At 41.6% G+C, this 22,235-nt stretch overlaps 1 protein-coding gene across 1 annotated transcript in view; it reads right to left on the reverse strand.

The window, feature by feature from the left end:
* Nucleotides 1–22,235, reverse strand: part of ZNF385D (zinc finger protein 385D) — a 392,444-nt gene that overhangs the window by 65,629 nt on the left and 304,580 nt on the right. Inside the window, 2 exon segments of the mRNA XM_066628214.1 lie at nt 1,076–1,128; nt 6,496–6,658. Of these exon segments, the coding sequence (XP_066484311.1) occupies nt 1,076–1,128; nt 6,496–6,658 (216 nt within the window).

Genomic DNA, 22,235 nt, shown 5'->3' on the forward strand with positions numbered 1-22,235 from the left:
ATAAAGCGAGGCTAATTGAAGTTACCGTGTTAAACGGAAAAAAAAAAAAATTAAGGCTGCTCTATTCAGAGAGTAAATTATTCACTATGTCTAATTGGGTTGACTCTGATTGCTACTTAATCATTCTCACTGTGGAACTGTGAAAAATACAGGTAATATGCAGGCGCTTGAAAAAAGTTTGTGCTGTGGAGCAAGCGGTTCTTATAGGTCCCCTTTCCCCAATGAAAGGTCTTTCCGCATTGCTTCACAGCGCAGAAATGTGGATTCCTTCTGTTCTTGCTGACTCCCTGATCTCTCTAACTACTTGGAAGGACAGAAGGAGAAAGGTTGGCATGCAGAGGAAAAGAAGGGTAAGCTTTTCACCCTAAATGAGCTAGGCTTTAGAATTTTTGTTTCCTTTACCTTTCTGAGCTGCCTAGCTGTAGTCAGCACAATAATTCACTGCCAAATAAAATCTGTGTTAAAGAAACACACACACATACACCCCAAACAAGCATTTGGGTCACATCCTTAACTTACTTAAAAATCAAGTTATTTCCATGGACTTCTAGAAATATGTTCATGAATGAAGGTATAGGTTTACAGTTCTAAACACACAAAAGGCACCTTCTGCTTGTGTTAAATCTGCTCACACTGAAGGATTTGTTGAGTCAAATTTGCATCATGGACAATTGTGCTTTAGACTGTGAAGAATATCCACTAAAGTACAATTAAAAGTATGTATGAAATATATGAATATTTAACTGAGTGTGCAATAAAGTAAAGTTAATTTAGTGAAGCAATATTTTTAAGGATATTCTGAATGACAATATTTAAAAGATGTCATCATTAATAAATGGTTGGTTGGCAACCTTCAGTCTCGAAAGACTATGGTATAAGCCTACAGCACCTGGTATTCCCAAGTGGTCTCCCATCCAAGCACTAACCAGGCCTGACCCTGCTTAGCTTTCAAGATCAGATGAGATCAGGCATGTGCAGGGTAACAGTCATCACTATTACAAGTACAAAGAGCCCAGTACTACCCTTTCCCCCCTGCTGGTGTCGCTGTACCAAAAAGATGTGCATTGTATCCAATGGGGGTGGTGGATGAGGAGGCTTTGTAGGGGAAAGGAGACTTCCCCTTACCTGCTGTAAGCATCCTGCTCCTTAAACTTTGTGTATGAGGACACAAAGGGGGGCAGAGAGGCTGTGAAAGAGGAAGAATGGATCTGGTGCATACCATTGCTGACAGATCCACCCCTCCAGCAGCCTCCCTGTTCATCCCCCTCCCCACCCCATTTCATCCCCACTCCTTCTGCTGCCTTACCTGCTTCGGCAGGTCCACGGAGGTCTGGAAACAGACAGGGAGCACTGTGGCAGCACTGTGGCAGCAGCACTCCCAAAATGGCCACCAAGGGAGTGCTGCACAGTCCACCTGCAGCCATTCTAAGACAGAGGACCTCAGTTCTGCTGTCATAAACCCCTCCAAATAACAGCCTATTCTGGATTGGGCTACAAGTGTATTTTAAAATGAAAGAAAGAACATGATGACAGGCTACGAGTCAGCCGTTCTTCATCTTCAACTTTATCCATGACCTGAAATCTAACTGTCACTTTAGAACTCCAAGCTGTGGACACAAAATAGTCTACATACTTGGACTAACTCACAGAAACATGTCCACGACCATTGAACCATGGCCTTCATTTGAATGGGCAAGAAAAGGTTTCCTCATTTTTTTTTCATAAGGCCGAAGCCATAGCTATGGTAGGATGGTCCGTACCTCAGGTGTCAAGCACCTGCTTTGCATGCGGAAAGCTCCAGTTCAATCCCTGGCATCTCCAATTAGGGCTGAAAAAGATCCTTGTTTGAAATCACAGAGCGCTATGCTGCCAGTCAGCGTGCTTCAAATTCGTCTATTTGGGCCAACGATCCGTTTCAACATAAGGCAGCTTCATCTGAGCCAGGCACACATTTTGCTCTCCTGAGCCAGGATATTTAGCTTTGGTGCACAGAATTTCTCATTTTTTTTCATTTGGATTTTAGTTATGCTCCTGATGACTCCTTTTGTGTGTTCTTTCAAACAATTCTTTCAAACAGTTCTTTCAAATTTTTTGCTGTGCTGAAAAATAGCACAGCAAACACTTGGCATTTCCATAGAGGCGTATCTTAGTAAGCGCCATGGTGGGTTAAATTCTGAGTACCACGTCCATTAGAGCCACAAATTGTTGCCGAGGGCCAATATTAGCATTGCCCTACATATTGTTTGAATGTTTCCATTTTATTGTCCATTTCTCTCAATGGTGCTTTCCTCTATAGCTCCTTCTCAGTCAAGTGCTTTGTAGCAACAGCTGCTGCAAGAGCTGTTGTCACCTGAACTCTGTTTAAGGAACGGACCTGCCAAATTGGTACTCTGCAACATTTCAACCTGTCCACCATCTGTTAGCTATTGGTGGCCAAATATAGGTTTAGGGGGAGAACTGTAGTGGGAGGATGTGGGAAATAACTTTTGATTGTCCTGTTGTTTTGTTTTAAAAGAGGTGTCTGTTGGAGCTGACAGCTTGTTTTTTTCTCTGGCCCAAATCTGAATTTATTTCAAACCTCTATCCCTATGTTTCACACAATACCATAGTTCTCATGAATGTTTCCAATCTAACCTATTGCTTCAGCTTCATCTGTTACTGTATTTCATTTTTTCTCCCACCAGCACCCCCAGGCATGATAACAAAAATATCACCACTTTCCTTGTCAGAAGGAAATTTGTCATGGTACAGCTGTTTGAGCTAGAATGTATTTCCAGATCATACTTATATACTCCTGGGGAGGTGGGGGGGGGCATTTTCTGAGCATTCCTCAGATACATTTTCCTCTCTGATAAAAGCTGCTACATATACAGCAGTTACATCCAGTTTTAGAAATTCTCCATATAAAACTCAAAAGCAATGTTAGAGCTCATAATCCTGGGCTAGATAACTGTCAAAGCCAATGACTTTTCCACTGAGCTATTTCATACTCCCAAATGGGCCAGATGAAGTCCAAATGTATGACACATTTCTGGCACATACACAGATGGGCAGACAAAATAACAAAGGAAATAAAAAACTGCATTTTCTATTGGTGCGAGGGGCTATAATTATCTGAAATCAAGAGACCTGCACCAGCCATGGAATATGGCCTCTTAGTTCCAAGATTTGATTTACGACCTGTGTCTCCTTGCAGTAGAAATGGTTGATTGTTGTCATTTGTCAACCATTCAAAAGCTTCCGCCGCGTGCAGTAATTTTAGAGCTCGAATACCTTGCAGTCAAGAATTTGCAAATCCTTGAGAATGACACTTAAATTCTTATTTCAGCAGTAAAACTACAGCACTTTACATGTGGTGGGAGGAAGGGGTTTAACTAGTGCTTTCAAAGCCCATGGAAGGATTTGCAGGTTTCTGCTCAGGGAGTTTATTAAAAAACAAAACAAGACAAAACAAAACAAAACAAAAGCTATGGGTATTTGGCACAGGAGCTATGTGTGATTGCAAAGTGCTGAGGTTATACATAGGATACACAAGAGAGTGCTGGATTGAATGAGTAGGTGCTGTGTAGAGTCCACTGAGCTCCAAATGCGATCAGACCCTTGCTCCAATCGTGTCCAGAGCTGCTGTTTTCAACTGAAAACTGGAAGTGCCCTTCTAGGACCTCTGGTGACCATTCTGAGGCCAGTGGAGGCTGCGCACAGCCTCCATGGGCCCCAACAGAGCCTTTAGAGACTTCAGGTTGGGCCGAATGTGGCTCAATGGGGGTCTGGAGGACCCACGCTGAGCCAAATCTGTGGATCAAAGATACGTGAATAAATAGGCTCAACCTGTATAGTGTTTTACAATTCTTAAATAGTTTATTCCTTACAACAACCCTGCAGAGATAATGACTTGTCCAGAGGCTCCCATTTGGTTTAACAGCTATCAGTGACTTGATTCTGCATCACCCATTGCAAAATGAATATTCTCTCTAATACAGCAGTCAGAGCAGTGCTGAAGGTGACCTAGAGTGCCAACACTGAGTCGGAATTCAAAGAAGCAAATTGTAGGGTGAAAATGAGCATAAAGGGCATGTAGTCCAGTGGTCCTGCTAAACAACAAGATCACACCAACACAACAACCAATGCAATTGATACCACAGTGTATTAAGGTTGGTATACTACGGCAAGGCTGTTGACTGCCTGAAGAGCAAATTCAAGCCAACATATGATTGGATGAAGCTGCCTTATATTGAGTTAGACCAGGGGTGTCCAAAGTTTTTGGCAGGAGGGCCACATCATCTTTCTGACACTGTGTCGGGGGCCAGTGAAAAAAAAGAATTAATTTACATTTAAAAGTTGAATGAATTTACATAAGTTTACATAAATGAATATATTAAAGATGAACTTATAGGAATGAATGAAGTTCTTGCAACAGCTCAAGTCTTATGAAAGGCCTGGCACAAAGCAAGGCCAGCCTTTCCTTCACTGCCACTGTTGTTTCACAGACATGAAACAGCAAGCAGGGAAGGGAGCCCTCATCCCACAGCTCACGCAAGAGGTCACCCTCACGCTGAAAGCAGTTGCGTCGGGCCAATGTGGGCTCCAACAAATCTCTGGAGGGCAGAGGCTCATTGGGGACTGGGGGCTCCCTGAGGGCCACATTGGGAGTCCTTGAGGGCCGCAAGTGGCCACAGGGCCAGGGTTTGGGCACCCCTGAGTTAGACTATTAGCCATCTTAGTTAGTATTATCTACACTGTTTGGCAGCAGTTCTTCAGGGATTCACTCTGCAAAGATGAGGGTTCTGCTAAGATACTAAAAAAATATATGGAGGCAGAAATCCTGAGATAATCCCACCTTTGGCCATGATGGTAGTTCTTCATAGACCATGCTGATCTGACACCATGGTCTCTCCATTTTCTCCAGTCCACTCTGGATAATGCAGAGGCACATGAACTGATTTCCTATATAGTTTGCAGTGGTATACTTATTTCTTTGCTTACTGCTCTTGATACAACTGCAGAAGTTTTCATCCCATGCCACCATATGCAGTCGAGCATTTCTGCATGCTTTGCTGTACGGAATGGTTGGGAAAAAAATATGTGATGCCAACACCATTTGCTGGCAGGACCTTGGATTTGGAAAGTCACCAACAGCTGGGTTCAAATCCTGCCTCTGCTACAGAAGTACAGTGCCAATCACTCTCTCAGCATCAAAACAAAATGGCTGTAAAGGTGACAAATGCAAAGCACTGGATACCAAAAACGGTATGTAAACATTAACAAGAAAGGACTGCCCTTGGATAGTGATTCTTTACTGTTTTAAGAACTAGAGAAGCAACATTCCTCTCTGATATGTTGGAAAAAGGAAGTCACACCAGCAAAGCCCTCAGGACAGCCATTTTGGCAACAAACAGTTCACTGCATGTAAACATTGTGATTCCCTTAAAACTAGGCAGCACTTAAAAGAGCAGATGGTCATATATAAAAGCAGAGCAAAGTCCCACAAGTTTGAGCTGTACTGAACCACAGCGTCGAAAAAACTCCTTTGTCTCAAACAGCATGTCATCTATAGAAGCCACAGGAGAAACAAACAACTTAATTCATTTTCCCACAATTCTTTTTTTCAGCAGGTCTCTGAGGTATGTGTCTCATGATCTTGCACACTGCTAACACACCACTGAAAGCGACAAGATCAATTCTTTCATGTAAGACACTGTCCCTGTCTGCCTTTGAAGTCTCCTGGACAGTGACTCAGATTTTAAATACCAGGTTACTCAAGTTCCATCACCTCCAATAGCTGCCTGCAATGCTTTTGATTACAAGAAAAAGGGGAGAGAGAGAGAGAGAGAGAGAGAGAGAGAGAGAGAGAGAGAGCACCTATTCTCAATCCATTATTTTAAAAATAAAATTTTCCAGTCTGAGATAGGTAGAATAATTGACATAAGTCACACTTACCTGTTTTGTGAGAAGTGGGGTGGGTGGGTTACGTAGCTATTATCCAGCTTGAAATAATGTGATATCCATTTGAGATAATAACACAGTGCTTATAATTTTCAACAATAAAGCTTTGACAATGCTTTTCTCAGAAGCTTCTAGTCTCAATAAGTGCTATTTTTTCTATGTGTATATGTGTGGGGTTTTTTTGGGGACACACACACAGAGAGGTAGCTAAAAATATGTCATAGAAAGAGAGAACCTGCATATAGACTGCACATTTCTGAGCAGTTGCTACTTCATTTGTTTGCTTGCCATAGATATCACTCATCTTACATGTATGCGTTCGTGCCTGAAATGATGTCAAGCCTCTGTGCATGAGAGAAATCAGTTACACAACTCGTTATGATTACCTGACGCTCATAAGCGTCCTGCAAAGAAGAAAGAAAATCGATATTACACAGAAAGATGGATCAAGCATGAATCAATGTGGCAAGCACAGAACCAAACGGACATGGCGGTAAACAAGGCAAATAAAAGAATAAAAGAAAGAAACCACAACAGAGATTATCGCTTAACCTGTTTTGTCAGAGCTGGTATTGATGGTATTGGTAGTGATGGAAGTGAAGGTAGTCTTTGCGCTGTCCTTGGTAGTTACAGCTTTCTGCTTATTTTTCATGGCTTCCAGTGCTTTGAGCTTCTTGGCATGTTTAGTGCCTTTGTAGTGGGCCGCAGCCTGGCTCTACAAAGGAGAACAAAATGAACCATGCAATCAGGCTCATTTCTAAACTGGCATTCTCTGTATTAATACAAATACAGACCACCTTTCAATAATGGGTACCATTCGCCATACCAAGGCAGAGACCAAAACTGCAAAATCTTTTTTTTAAAGAATGATACTTTGGGAAATGCTGAAATTCCAATACCACTAAGATGATAAATACACATTATTTCATTTTCTCGTTTACATTCCCTTTCATAATTTTGGCAATTAAGGATTTTTCCTCTCTAGGGAAGGCACAAGGATACATTTGTCTTTGAAATGAGTTCTTAGAGATTAAGAGGGGATTTAATTTTAACTGTAGGCATGGCAACATTTCAAGTAGACACCAGGGAACAAGTACGAAACTGTGTCCATCTTGTCTGGTCACAGACAGACAGACAGCAAGGGCATTTTGCAGAATTGACAGTTAAGGGCCATTTGAACTTATAAGCTTTCCAGATGCTGAAGTCTCTTTAGTGGAACTAAACATTAACAAACCCTCCAATCCTGTGCGCACTCTTATGGGAATAAGTCCCACTGAAATAAACAGAACTTATTTCTGAGTAGATATGTATTGGATTGCACTGTAATTTGCATGTCTACAGTCTGCCATCATGTCAACACTGAAGTGCATCCACAAGACAACTTTAAATGGTGATGGTCATGGGGTAACTTTCACCTGAGCTTGCATACAATGGAAAAGGCTATTTTCATGAGAGCTTATCCCATGTCAATCACCACACCAAGTGGTTGTGTGCATTCGCTTAATTCCATGGCTAGACTTGAGGCATAGACATTCATTACAGTTTCAGCCTGTAATGTCATCAGTTTTTGCAAACTTGTGCACAACCCTGACTGAAACCCTTGTTCCATAGTTCAAACTGGAAGCAATTTGGGGCACTTTCTCATCTTCTTCAGGGGCCCATTTGCTTGTGGAGCAGTAGGTAAATACGTACACTCCAGTCAACTCACATTCTGTCAAACTAGCATGGCAAAAAAAAAAAGGAGATCAGGATGGGGCTATGAAGAAAAGCACTGGTTTGATTATCCGTGGTTGGGTAACTGGTGTCAGAGAGCAGGCAACCCCCTGTTCCACCCCAATTGTGCCACCAAGTGCTATATTTTCTGCCATACAAATGAGTGCATGGCACCATTTATGCCTACTGAGCAAAGTAGAAGAGTGCATTTGATGACACAATTGTGGTAATAAGAAAACCTTACACTTTTAGCCTTCATTGACAAGGATTCCTACGTGCATGCCTAAATGCATGTGCATGAAGTGTGCATTTGTGTGCACACTTTCCCTGGTCGGTTCTGATGTATAAATTCTCCTTAAACCGTTCTGATGTTTAACTCTCCTTAAACACACAATTTGGCTACCATATTTTTGCCATTTTGTTAGTCAAAGCTTACTGTTAATTATCTGAGGGTGCAATCCTAACCCATTATGTCAGTGCTTTCCAGCACTGACATATGGGTAATGCAGCTCTGAGGTAAGGGAACAAACATTCCCTTACCTTGAGGAGGTCTCTGTGAGTGACACCCAACTGCAGGATGCAGCACACGACCCACTGGCACCGCTATGCCAGTGCTGGAAAGCACTGACATAAGGGGTTAGGATTATGCCCTGAGTCAGCCAATACCCCCCCTTTCTCTCCTAAGGCATTGTGGGGGAGGGATTATGTCTTTTCGTGCCAACCTGTTGCATTTACCTCACCTTTGAGGGCACTGGACACTTCTGTGCTATCGCTGGACATGGGTGCAATGTTTCAATATGGCTTGCACTTGTGAAATCCAATGTGTGGAAGGCCAGACCTTGCAATCAATTCCTTGATTTTCTCTGGGATATAGATCATTCTGTTCAGGCCTACACATGTTGATCTACAGAAAGCCCAGTAACCTTGGAAATAGGGCAGGTATGCCCGATGGGCAAGCTTAGGATATGTGACCTTGCTTCCCAACCATTAGAGACAGTATCATCTAAACCAGACCCATGCTTTCTAAAACTAGCACCACGATCTAAAGGTTCTGGTGCACACAATGAGTTCCACATGTGCACAGATAATCTATTATTCTTTCATGAATCAAAAGTGCTCTTTGATACTCACTACATTTGCATAAAATTCCTGAGATGAAAGAGAAAGGGACAGCCTTGTGACATGGACATATATGCTAGCATTGCCATGAGTTTTGATCATGCTATAATAACTGCACCTACCCCTGTCACAGAGGGTTAGATCCAAAGACTCACTTCCTTCTGCGGAAGGATTTTTTCCCACAGCCAGGACTCCTTGAATCAGAGATGAGAGCCTCTGGATCTCACCCACCATTGTGTTGTTTTTATTAACAGCTGGGACATAACATGGGAGTTCATCTACATCAAGTTCAAAACTGAGAAGCATGTTGTGCTTTTTGATGTGATTACTTTCGTCAAAAAAGAAAACAAAATTCCTTCAATTCAATGGTCCCTCCAAAATTTGTGCTTCTTGAAAATAGCAAACAATTCAATTGTGTTCATGGCCAGATGTATAAATTTCTCTTACTCTAAAACAACTTAGGTATTGTGGTAGGTACCCTTATTGAAAGAACACTGGACAGTGAAGATATTAATCAGAAACCACTAGAACAGAAATAGCACAATCATGCATCTTTACCATTTTCAAACAACACATAACATTAAGAGACATACTGTAAGCCAAATGTGAACAGTTAAGAGGTGTTAATTACGACTGAATTGAAAGACCAATGTTAGAGTAGGATGACAATAAAATGGCAGCATATCATACTCATTTATGTCATCATTGCCATGTGTCCGCTTTTATGGCCCAATAACATTTCAAAACTTGAATTTCTTTCTTACAGCACAACTTTGAGGTTAGCGTTTGACTCAAACTTCATTTCAACAACAACAACAACAACAACTGTTTATAGTTCTCTTGCCTATGTTAATTTCAAGGTTAATTCAGGGCACAATCCTAACCAACTTTCCAGCACTGACATAGCTGCGCCTATGGGGTGATGCATCCTGCAGTGGGGGGAGGGGTCACAGAGGCCTTTTCAAGGTAAGGACATGTTTGTTACCTTACCTTGGGGCTGTATTGCCGTTAGGTCAGTGCTGGAAAGTTGGTGAGGTCTACATTCTTGATTACTTTTTTCAAGTTCTTCACAGATATCCTTTTTGCAAACCAATTGTAAGACTCTGATTCATATGGTGAACCTCCCTCTTCATTCAGAAGTGCGCACAAATGCTATATTTTAATAAATAAAAATACACTTGTTGAGCTCTTTCTAAGTGTGAAAAGCACTTCAAATGTATTATCTTCATGACATCTTTATTTTTAAAAGGCTAAGTCTGCAATCCTAACCACACTTTCCTGAGAGTAAGCCTTTTTGAACAACATAGGACTTACTTCTGAGTAGACCTGGTTAGGCTTGTGCCCTAAGGTGAGTAACTATTACTACCCCCACAATGCAGCTGAGGCTGGGAAAAAGTGGCCTGCTTCAGGCCACCTCTGTCCATGGCAAAGATGAGATTCAAACCAGGGAACTCCTGATTTGCTGCTCAGTTCCTTAATCGTTATGCTACACCAGTTCTGGAAATGAGGCATGGAAATACGTGGTATGTGAAGATAAATTACAAATGACTTATACAAGGATTTATAATCCTTCAGTATTTCAACACATCAAATCAAACTGATCCCAGTTAATAGGTGAAACGTTTCTTACAGTGAATCTCAAACTTCCCACAGGGTATTGATGCTTCCCCCATTCTATGGCCATAGAGGCATATTAATTAATATTAAAATAAAAAAAATTCGAGTGTAAATCTTCATTTTCTGTAGGGATGAGAAGGCATTTAAAGTTATTTCAAGATAACGAAGGTTGGCAGTTTAATGGTACTTCTATGTGAGAAAGACAGATTGATCACCAATAGCTTAATGAGTTCTAAATTAGACTACAGTAGGGATCCTTTCCTGATCTTTATAGGAGCTGAACTGGAAATCCAAAAATCTGTTAACTTTTCCTGCAAAGTAAATTGGGATATGGGAAAGAAGAGCGGAAAGATATACCCCAACTCTTTTCTTTTTAGCTCATATGCAATAATAGACAACACTGGGGCAGCCGAATCCTGAGCTGCCCACAGCGCCCAGACTTGGCGGCTCCATGGAGGGTTCCCACCGGATCCTGTGCCTCCTGCGCTACCACGGGAGGCTCCTCGGGAGACAGGGACATTTGTCCCCTTTCACCGAGTAAGAGAAGCAGCCCCGCAATGGGGCTACCCTCTTTAGCACCGACCAAAAGGTCGGCGCTACAGTAAAGGCACTCGTGTAGGGTGCGCAGCCTTGCACGAGTGCCTTGGATCCTGCAGAGCTCGGCTCCGCGGATCCATCTCTCTCCCTCCCCCGACACACCTCCCACCTGCACCCTGGCACACCTCCCCCCTCCTCGGACACCTCCCCCACACCCCCGGCCACACCCCCGCCTCCTGTTCCTCAGACCGTGAAGCTGCGGAACCCGGGCAACCGCCATGCGCTAGAGCGCTTACAGCTCGTAGAGCCCAATCCTGAGGTCCGCGGCATGGCTCCGCGTCACAGACCACAGTCACAAATGTTGCAGGGCTCACTGCTGGGCTCCCGCTGGAGCTAGCCTAGTGCCGGCCGGCACTGGGCTAACACGTGGCAGTCGCCCAGGTTCCGCGGCTCAGCAGTCTCCCAGACCGCAGAGCAGCGGAATGGGAGGTGGGGTGTGGCCAGGGGCGTGGGGGAGGCATTCTGGGGAGGGGGAGGTATGGCCCGGGGCATGGGGGAGGCGTGGCCAGGGGTGTGGGGAAGGGGTGAGGCAGATCTGCAGAGCTGAGCTCCGCAGGATCCAAGTCACTCATGGAGGGCTGCGTGCCCTACACAAGTGCCTTTACTTTAGCGCTGACCTTTTGGTTGCTGCTAAAGTGAGTAGCCCCATTGCAGGGCTGCTTCCCTTACTTGGGGGAAGGGGACAAACATTCCCTTCTCTCGAGGTGCCTCCTGCAGTAGCGCAGGAGGCGCAGGATCCGGCGGAAGCCCTGCACGGAGCCGCCAAGCCTGGGAGCTCTGGGCAGCTCAGGATTGGGCTGCCCGTTGGCTAAATAATTTCTTCACTGAGTCAAAAAATAGTCACAAAAAAGAGAGGTTTCACTGTGTAAGGGCTTCTCCTTGAAGAATAAAGGCTAAAATTAGACAGATTTTTTTAAAAATGTAATTTTGCCAGAATGTCATGCAGAAAAGGAAAAACGGAGCCACAAGCAGAACCGGAGAGGAAACCATGATGCAGAACTGTAAAAATGAATGATTGCACCAGTTTATCCAGGATAGGAAAGATTGGTACATACTGTGACATTCCTTAAGATAATAAAGGCAGAAAACAAAATGGGCTCAGGAAAGGGGACTTAAAAAAAAAAGTCATTAGAAATAAGGTGCTGGAAAGACCAGCACCATGTAAGAAGCTTAGTAGTACTTGCATTTATTTGCCAGTCTTTAAAGTCTTCATGGTGAAACTAAAATATATTGTTCAATTTTACCTGTATCTGCCAATCCCAGGAATAACACAGAGACAGAAAAATCAAATTCAGAACATTTATCATTTGTTTCCTGTGATTTTCCAGTTCCCTGTGTACTGCTGAGATGATCAATATTTTTACAACACAGATCTATCTTTTCTTTGCTTCCACCATTTTTGGGTTTTCCCCTAAGCTACTGGCACTGTGCCAATGTAAAGCAGAGGCACTCTCTCGAGACCTGCTCAGTTAAGAATTTTGTTGTTGCTGGTTTTGTAGTAGTGGTGGTAGGGGGTGGATTTTAATGTTGGACTTTTTAAAAAGTTCTATTTTAATTTAGCTATCTTTAGCTATCTTGGACACATCTTTAAAAAAGGAAAGGCAAGATATAAGTATTTTAAATAAATAAATTGGGGGGCTGTGTTGCCTGGGGAGCTGGGGAAATTAGCTGGAGGAGGGGCCTGCTGCTGACCCTGCCCATCTGCTTCACCTGCCAGGTACCTTCAAAACCCTTGGCTTGCCCAGAGGCATGAGCCTTTGGCGCAAGCCTGAGGGCAAGAGCCAAAGGGCTCTTTGCCCGTGGCTCTTAGCCTGCGGATCATAGTCTGGGATTTGCTGACTCAACCAGATACCAGATTACAGCAGAGGACTCCTGATGGGACCTGGAACGACCCTAAGATCACCGCAAAGAGACTCTGGTTTATGGCAGCCAGCATGCATTTGAAGATCAAGCTGTACACAACAGAAAGCTCTGTGGACTGCTTTGGACTATCCCGATAGTGACCACCGATCAACTAAATTCGTTGCCTCCTCTTTGTTGCCTCCCCACCACATCTCCCAATTTGGCTTGTTTCTGGGAGTTATAGTGAACTCTTTTTTTTAATCCTAATTACTTACTGATAAGGAACCTGTTGGCAGCTTTGTGGTTTTTGTCTTAACTCCTATGGAACAGCTCATTAGTTTTTAGTGACAACGCAGGAGGTTCTGTCCCTCCCAAGTTATTTCTGTGCTGTTGGAGACCTTCCTGGCATTTTTAATACGAGCTACTCTGTTCCTGTGGAGTGTTTACCTCCGACGTTTGTTTTGGATTGTAATCATGGGCAGAACCCCACGGTAAGGGTGTCTCTTTTGTCGGAGCTTTTACTCTATGTATTTTTATCCTGGTGAAATTTAAAGGACTGGAGATTAAAGGACTGGAATTTTCATCTTGTAGCTCTGTGGCCTTAGCTGGGAACGCTTGAAATGGTTCTCACAAGACAAGCGTGTAAAAAACTGGCCTTCTCTCCTCCTATATTAGATCTCACTCAAGGGAGAAAAAGTAAACAAACAAAAATCACATCTTATTTGTCTGTAAATGAAGAAGGGAAGAAGGCTGTGGGTGATAGTTATACTAGTTTTTTTTTTTTTTAATTGGCCTGTAAGATATGTAAGGAAAGGTCTTGATGCTAACTTGAAAGACTGGGAGGAAACAAAATTACATGCAACAGATCTTGTATCTGAGATTACCCATGCTGAACATTCAGTGGGTTCAATTAATGAAACTGAATTGCACGCAACAGATCTTGCGACTGGAATTGCCCATGCTGAACATTCATTGGGTCCAATTAACGGAAATTGTAGGATCCTTTGGTCTGGTTCTGAAGCCAGTATGCCTGAACCAGATTTGGGAAGTCCTTCCAATCATTACAATGAGGAAAGAATCCCCAAGGGGACTTTAAATGTATCCTGTGAATCAGGACTTAGAGAGGAAAATAACTTCACCCCAGTTATATATTCCAGCCCTGATCATAGAGATAGTTCTTTACACCAGGTAAATGTGGATAGTACATTGGCAAAATACTTGGCTATCATAATTACAGAATTGGATTTAGTTAAGGATTATCTGAAGGAGAACCATGGACTGTTAACCACTCTGGCAGAGCTTTATAAGAGTAAGGAGAGCTCTACATTTAGGAAGGAAAACAATATTAGAAGTGAAATAGAAGCAAAAGAAAATAAAACAAATTTTGGTCCTAAGAATGGAGATGAAAGCAAAGAATTTAGTAAGAAACTACCAAAGAGGAAGAACGAACCTTCTAGGAAAAAAAGTAAAAACATTAAATTCCCTAGGAAGGGTTCAAATTTAACCAAACAACAGAAGAAATTTAATTTTAAAAGGGTGTTTAATCTGATGGAGGCACCTCATACAAAGGACTCTAGCATCTTAAAAAAAGGAGGCTGAGAGATAGGAGAGACAGGAAATAAACCGTCTCAAAGAATAAAGAATCATCTAAAGATTTATCTGTTTTTGTGGTTGAGGAAAAATTAAGATCACATTCCAGTGAAACACAAGACCCCAGACAATATGAAATACCTGAACAAACTTGTTCAATAGATAACCACTAAGAAGTTGACCAACATCAAATTAAATTTAAACCAAAACTTCAACAGAAATGGGACTTAGTGTTAAATTGTCAGAAGCTGGTTTTTTCTCAGTTTTCCAAAACCTAAAGGTAAAATTGCTCTTCTGCAACGTTAAACTCATTTTTTAGAATTATTGACTGAAGCAGCCCTACAGTTTCTTCAACCTGATGATATTCTTGATATAGAATACCTATTTTATAATTATCATTCTCTTCGTGCAATAGTTACATTTAGGAGCTGGATGACTGCCAATAAATTGTATAAGGCCAGGTACACGCTTCAAAATGTGGGTCTTAAAGTGACTAGGTTATTTGAAAATTATATAACCCCCACACTGATTCATCAACAGCTAAGAAATAATAGTAGTCTCGGGAAGGATGACCCACCAAGCACATTAGAGGCTATACGAACTAATCAATGTGAAATGCCCAATAAGAATTTGGAGTAGCAACAGCAACGGAATTCATATGAATTAAGGGCTGAGTTTGATCCGGAAGAACTGAAACTTTTAAACTCCTATAAAGCCCTGCCTCTGCACGCACAAGAGGAAATAATTGATAATCTTTTTTCTCTATGTGATGCTTTTTTTTACTATAAGAACATAGATAAAAACGTGGGACCCCTGCTTAATGATATAATCACCAACCAAACAAAGGAGTATACTAAGAAAGCCCCTATGACTAGTGAGGAATGGCTACAAAGAAGATACCTGGATCCTGAAGAACTGGGTCAAAATGCCCCCATGTCATCATCCCAACTGATAGCACCTAAACAAGAGTACTTTGATCCCTCAAAAGGAACTGGGTGTGTTCTTCTGGATAAGGATGGTGAACTGAACTGTATTATGGAGATAGACTGACAGAGATTACATCAAGATGCCCCCACTGTTAAATCCATCTCTCCAGTACCCGATAGTTGTCTTGGGGTTAAGCGAAAGATTTTGACTGAGGCATCTGAGAAATTTAAAATAGTCTCTTGGAATATAGCAGGATGGGCCTCTAAGCAAAATGATGTTAAGGTTTTGGAATACTTAAAAGCCCATGATGTGATTTGTATTCAAGAATCTTGGGCTATTGAAAAAATCTATTTAAATGGGTTTCTAACAAATGACGTATTTGCCGAGCCACCTAAAGGAAAAGGTAGACCTAAGGGAGGTTTCGCAATATTGATATCAACAGCCCTGCAAGCATCAATTGAACAAGTTTCTCCTTGTGAGAAAATAGCAGTGGCCAGTCACACAGATTTTGGAATTAAATCATTTTTGTTGATTAATGTATATATTCCTCCCTTTTCAACTCAAAATTCTATCAAGCAAGCCTGGGATGATTTAGAAAATTATATAATAGGATTCGAATCTAGGTTCCCTAAGGCTCAATTACTTATAATAGATGACTTTAATGCTAGACTAGGCCCAAATAATAAGGTGCTCTTCTCTTCTGCTTTGTGGGGGACAGTTGAAAATGAGATTTTTATGCCCGCTTGTGTTAGGATTTCTAAAGACCCTAAGGTGAATTATGGAGGCATTTGTCTGCCTCAAATGGTGAGTCGTCTTGGCCTTATAATTTTAAATGGAAATTCTTATTATGGTAAGCAAGCAGAATTTACCTTTTTATCTGGACATGGAAGCAGTGTGGTGGATTTTGTGCTGATTTCTCACTGCTTATTTAGTTGGATATCTGAATTTTCTGTGGGATAAAGGCTTGATAGTGAACATCTCCCTCTTACTGTTACCCTTTCTTTGATGCATGCTGTTCACATAAATATCAAATCCCAATTTCAAGAAAATTTTTTAATTTCTAAACATAAAAGGATATATTGGACTGAGAAAAACAACATTAAGGTGAAAGATTTCTTTGGCTCTTCTGCAGGAGAAGCTCTGAAAAATTCAATTATAGGAGCAACAACTGCTTCCTCTGTTTTAAAGAACTATGCTTCTTTAATTAATGCTCTGAATATAGCTTTAACTTCAAAGCAATTTGATACAGGAGTAAAAGCACGAATAATTGGCCCAAAATGGTCTGATGAGAACTGCCATGCACTCAAAAAACAGTTGAGAGAGATATATAATCATTACAAAAAGGGAAATTTGAATGTATTACCACAAAAATATTATGAAGTTAAAAAGAAGTATAAACAGATGATAGCTTTTAAAAAGAGACAAGAAGTTCATAAGAAATGGAATATACTGATAGAATCTTCGGGCTTTAGTTACAGATGCTTTGGCCACCCCAACAAATTTGCTTTGTTGCAACATATCAACAGACGTATGGGAACAGTATTTCTCCAGCATGTTCAGGGATGTAAAAGAGGGTCCAGTGAATAACCTTGTTACTATAGATCTAAATGACACTCTCCCCTGGGACCCAGTTACGCAAACTGAAATAGAATTTCTGATTAATTGTATTAAACCAGGCAAGGCTCCTGGGCTAGATAATATTCTTCCAGAAATGTTAAAAGCAAATATAAGCTGGTGGGCACCGCTACTGGCAAACTTGTTTACACATATTAATAGCTCTGGAAAATTCCCCATTGCTGGTCTGAGGCCATAGTAATACCCATCTTCAAGAAAAGGGATAGGGAAGATCCATCAGATTACAGGCCAATCAGCTTACTCTCAGTTGTGGGTAAGTTGTATGCCAGCTACTTAAATCAAAGACTAGTCTCCTGGATAGAAGATGAAAACATCCTGGGAAATGAACAGGCAGGTTTTAGAAAGAGTACATCAACAATAGACCATTGCATTATCCTAAATCATCTTGCAGAGAAATATATGAATGTGTATGGCAATGGCCTCTTTAATGCATTTATAGATCTAAAATCTGCTTTCGATTCTATCCCAAGAGACAATTTATGGTTAAAGTTGTCTCAAACATGTATAGACACGAGACTCTTCTATCTCATTATGCATCTCAACCAGGGCACCACACTTAGAGTAAGATGTGGGATAGAAGGGAATTTGACAAAATCCATTTCTGCCACCAGAGGAGTCCGTCAAGGATGCATACTAGCCCCCAAGTTATTCAATCTTTATATAAACGATTTGAATGAGTGTTGCCTTGCATCAGATTTCCATACACCTAAGTTGGGAGATACTAAATGCCCGTTATTATTGTATGCAGATGCTGCTGCTTTGTTGTCATTATCTGAAATAGGCCTTAAGTGCTTAATGCAAACATTCATGACTTATTGTAAGAACAACCTGCTGACCATAAATAATGGTAAAACAAAAATTTTGGTCTTTCGCTGGCATGGATTTATTAAAAAGTGGATAATTAATGGCCCATGTTTCGACCAAGTTAAACACTTTAGATATTTGGGAATTACATTTCAACCTAATCTCTCGTGGGCTGCCCATAGGAAGTCTGCTATACAGGTAGCCCAGAATTCTACCAAGGGTAATCACCCGTTTCTTTTTTACTAAAGAAGCTCAATTTATACCCGCTGCAATTCAAGTCTTTAAGGCCAAGGTTCTCTCTCAGCTTTTATATGGGTGCCCAGTTTGCATTCTGGGATTTCATTTAAGTATTGAAATTGTTCTTACTATATTTTTAAGATCTATTCTTGGCCTACCAAGATGTGTCCTGGCAGCAGGATTACGACTTGAGGCATGTGTTTCTTCATTAGACTGTATTACCTGGCTATATGCATTTAGGTATTGGATAAAAGTGTTATATACTGATGCTTCGGCAGGATATTTACATGCATTACAGAATGATGTTTACACTAGCTCCTGGTTTAAAACTTTATCTGACAAATTGCATTTTCTGGGCCTATTTGGGGATTCTATCTATGGTTATGAGTTTAACACACTTAAGTTCATTATGGAAAAACGGATTAAAGATATTGGTTTTTCAGCATGCCATGTCAAGCACCCGCAAGACTTGCTCACCACTGCACTTTGGTTTGAACTTTGAATTTAATCAAAGTGCTAGATATCTGGACAATTTAACTATCCCAAAATATCGGCAAATTTTTTCAAGAGCTAGATTTAATTGTCTTCCATCTGCAGTCTTGGAAGGACGCTATAATAACGTGCCATATGAAAATAGATTATGTCCCTGTAATAATATGGAAATAGAGACCTTGAAACATGTTATTTTTGTATGTAATTTTTATAGGGACGAGCGTACAAGATATGTTAACCCTATTATGTGTAATCTCCCAGGTAGGACTCTTACATGGTATTTAAAATATATCTTAGCTGATAAGAATAAGTCCATAACCGAATCAGTGGCCAAGTTTCTTTTTTCAGCACAAAGAACACGAAAGAAGATTCTTGCTTCTTTTTTATAAAAATTTTGTTTAAAACATTTTTATGAATGTTTTAAATGTTTTATGAATGTTGGGTCTGTGACCGTAAACAGAGGGTGATGATGATGATGATGATGATGATGATGAAATAAATTGCCCTGTTTAAAACAAGTAATTTAACACCTTGCAATTAAAAAAAAATCTGTTCTCAAATAATATAATAGACACGTAAGAAAGGAGGGCATAGTTTACCATTCTTGGATGCTCTGCTTATTACTTGGGAACAGAGAGTGGCTAATACGTACATATACTACCCCATACATACACTACAGGGAGAAATACCAGGTGTGAGAGAGAGAGAGAGAGAGAACTTACATGTGCTCACGTACATCCAGATAAACACAAAAGGCAGAGTTATGAATTATAATTGGGCAACATTTATTCAATCAATGCCAATCAACAGGGTACAGTGACAAACCCTGCAGTAGGTCCTACCTCCAAATGCCTCACCCTACTTTAGTGTGGGCACCTACCCTTGAGGACACAAGCATCAATTTCCTGTTTGAGCGTTCCTGCCCTGATTCCATGTCAGGAACCATTTATTGGTTCCCTTCTCAATACCCATCTCATTGTTGGTTCACTTCTCAACACCATCCCAGGGTCAAAGCAGCTGAACTGCACCATCTCCTCCAAACCCGAAAGCCTTTAAGGTTGACTTTACAATCCATGCTTGAGGGTTTATCAGCCAGCCTCTCTGAGCCAGCCAGTCAGTCAGCCTCAGGAGACTGGTACTGATTCCCCCACTGACTCTTGCTTATCTCAGTTCTCTACTCTTAATCGTTCGTTCGTTCGTTCAACCTTTATTTGGCATAAACTACTCATCTCTGCCCCATCCTACACCTGCTAGTTGTGACCAACCTGGTTAAAAAAACCCAGCACCTTAGAAACAATCTGGGCTAAGGAGGCTAAGAAACTGCTCACTGCGAGTCAATCAAATGAACAGCAAAAAATTTCTACCCTGGTTCCACATGGCAACCAGCTAGACTCAGACTGAATCAAAGATGGTTCTTTAATCAAAGATAGAATCTTTGATTCTTTAATGGTTCTTCTGATTCTGTGATTCTGATTCTGTGGATTCTGATTCTTTAGATGGTTCTTTAATCAAAGATAGAATCAAAGATGGTTCAAGGTACACTCAGCAGAAGAAAGGTATGCAAAATTAATAGCTGCCTTAGGCCAGCCCCCTTCCATGAAGCAGCCAATAGGGTGTTTCCATATGCCTGTTCATGTCCTGTGCAGGAGGAATAGGGTAAAGATACTCCTACCTGAAAGGAAGTGGTGACAGAATGGTATTTCTGGATTTTAGGAGAAACCTAAGAAATTTAGTTCTTGAAACTATTTGATTTTCAGACAACTTTCCCTGCTGTGCTTGTTCCCTGCTCTTTTTACATTGAGACAGATTACATCAAAGGACAGCAAGTGAGTCAGGTAGGTCAGTTCGACTCCCAACAGAAAGTCCACCTGACCATGTTGATTCCTGAGCCCTCCAGTACTGGTGATAGTGATGACATGAGTAATAGAGAAACACCTGTGCTTATAGAGTAATAGAGAAACTGCTGTGCCCAGCACCTCATCTACAAAGAGGTATCGCACAGAGACACCTGAGTATTGTGGGACTTTTAGGATATGCTTCCATTGATTGATGGGAGGAGACTGGAGGATTTGCCACCACCTTTCACGAATTATCCAGTGCTGGGGGCAGGAATGTATTCCACCACAGATGATCTAGTGCAAGACTTTTCCCCTGAAGCTGGAGCAGTGGACCAAGGACTATTCACTATCTCCTAGCCTTAGAATATAAGAACAGCCCCACTGGATCAGGCCATAGGCCCATCTAGTCCAGCTTCCTGTATCTCACAGCAGCCCACCAAATGCCCCAGGGAGCACACCAGATAACAAGAGACCTGCATCCTGGTGCCCTCCCTTGCATCTGGCATTCTAACATAACCCATTTCTAAAATCAGGAGGTTGTACATACACATCATGGCTTGTAACCCGTAATGGATTTTTCCTCCAGAAACTTGTCCAATCCTCTTTTAAAGGCATCCAGGCCAGATGTCATCACCACATCCTGTGGCAAGGAGTTCCACATACCAAGCACACGCTAGTAAAGAAATATTTTCTTTTGTCTGTCCTAAATCTGTCAACACTCAATTTTAGTGGATGTCCCCTAGTTCTGGTGTTAAGTGAGAGTGTAAAGAGCATCTTTCTATCCACTTTATCCTTCCCATGCATAATTTTGTATGTTTCAATCATGTCCCCCCTCAGGCGCTTCTTTTCTAGGCTGAAGAGGCCCAAATGCCACAGCCTTTCCTCATAAGGAAGGTGCCCCAGCCCAATAATCATCTTAGTCACTCTCTTTTGCACCTTTTCCATTTCCACTATGTCCTTTTTGAGATGTGGCAACCAGAACTGGACACAATGCTCCAGGTGTGGCCTTACCATCAATTTGTACAATGGCATTATAATATTAGCTGTTTTGTTCTCAATACCTTTTCTAATGATCCCAAGCATAGAATTGGCCTTCTTCACTGCCACCATACATTGGGTCAACACTTTCATCGACCTGTCCACCACCACCCCAAGATCTCTCTCTGATCTGTCACAGACAGCTCAGAACCCATCAACCTTTATGTGAAGTTTTGATTTTTTGCCCCAATGTGCATGACTTTACACTTACTTACATTGAAATGCATCTGCCATTTTTCTGCCCATTCTGCCAGCCTGGAGAGATCCTTCTGGAGCTCCTCACAATCACTTCTGGTCTTCACCACTCTGAAAAGTTTCGTGTCATCTGCAAACTTAGCCACCTCACTGCTCACCCCTATCTCTAGGTCATTTATGAAGAGGTTGAAAAGCACCGGTCCCAGGACAGATCCTTGGGGCACACCGCTTTTCACCTCTCTCCATTGTGAAAATTGCCCATTGACACCCACTCTCTGTTTTCTGGTCTTCAACCAGTTCTCAATCCATGAGAGGACCTGCCCCCTAATTCCCTGACTATGGAGTTTTTTCAGCAGCCCTTGGTGAGGGACCATGTCAAATGCCTTCTGAAAGTCCAGATATATAATGTCCACAGATTCTCCCACATCCACATGCTTGTTGACCTTTTCAAAGAATTCTATACGGTTCATGAGGCAAGACTTACCCTTACAGAAGACATGCTGATTCTCCCTCAGCAAGACTTGTTCGTCTATGTGGTTTGAGATTCTATCTTTGATGAGGCATTCCACCATCTTACCTGGTATAGTTGTTAGGCTGACCAGCCTATAGTTTCCCAGGTCCCCCTTCCTTCCCTTTTTAAAGATCGGT

The sequence above is a fragment of the Tiliqua scincoides genome, chromosome 5 (assembly GCF_035046505.1).
Source record: "Tiliqua scincoides isolate rTilSci1 chromosome 5, rTilSci1.hap2, whole genome shotgun sequence".
Taxonomy (NCBI): Eukaryota; Metazoa; Chordata; class Lepidosauria; order Squamata; family Scincidae; genus Tiliqua; species Tiliqua scincoides.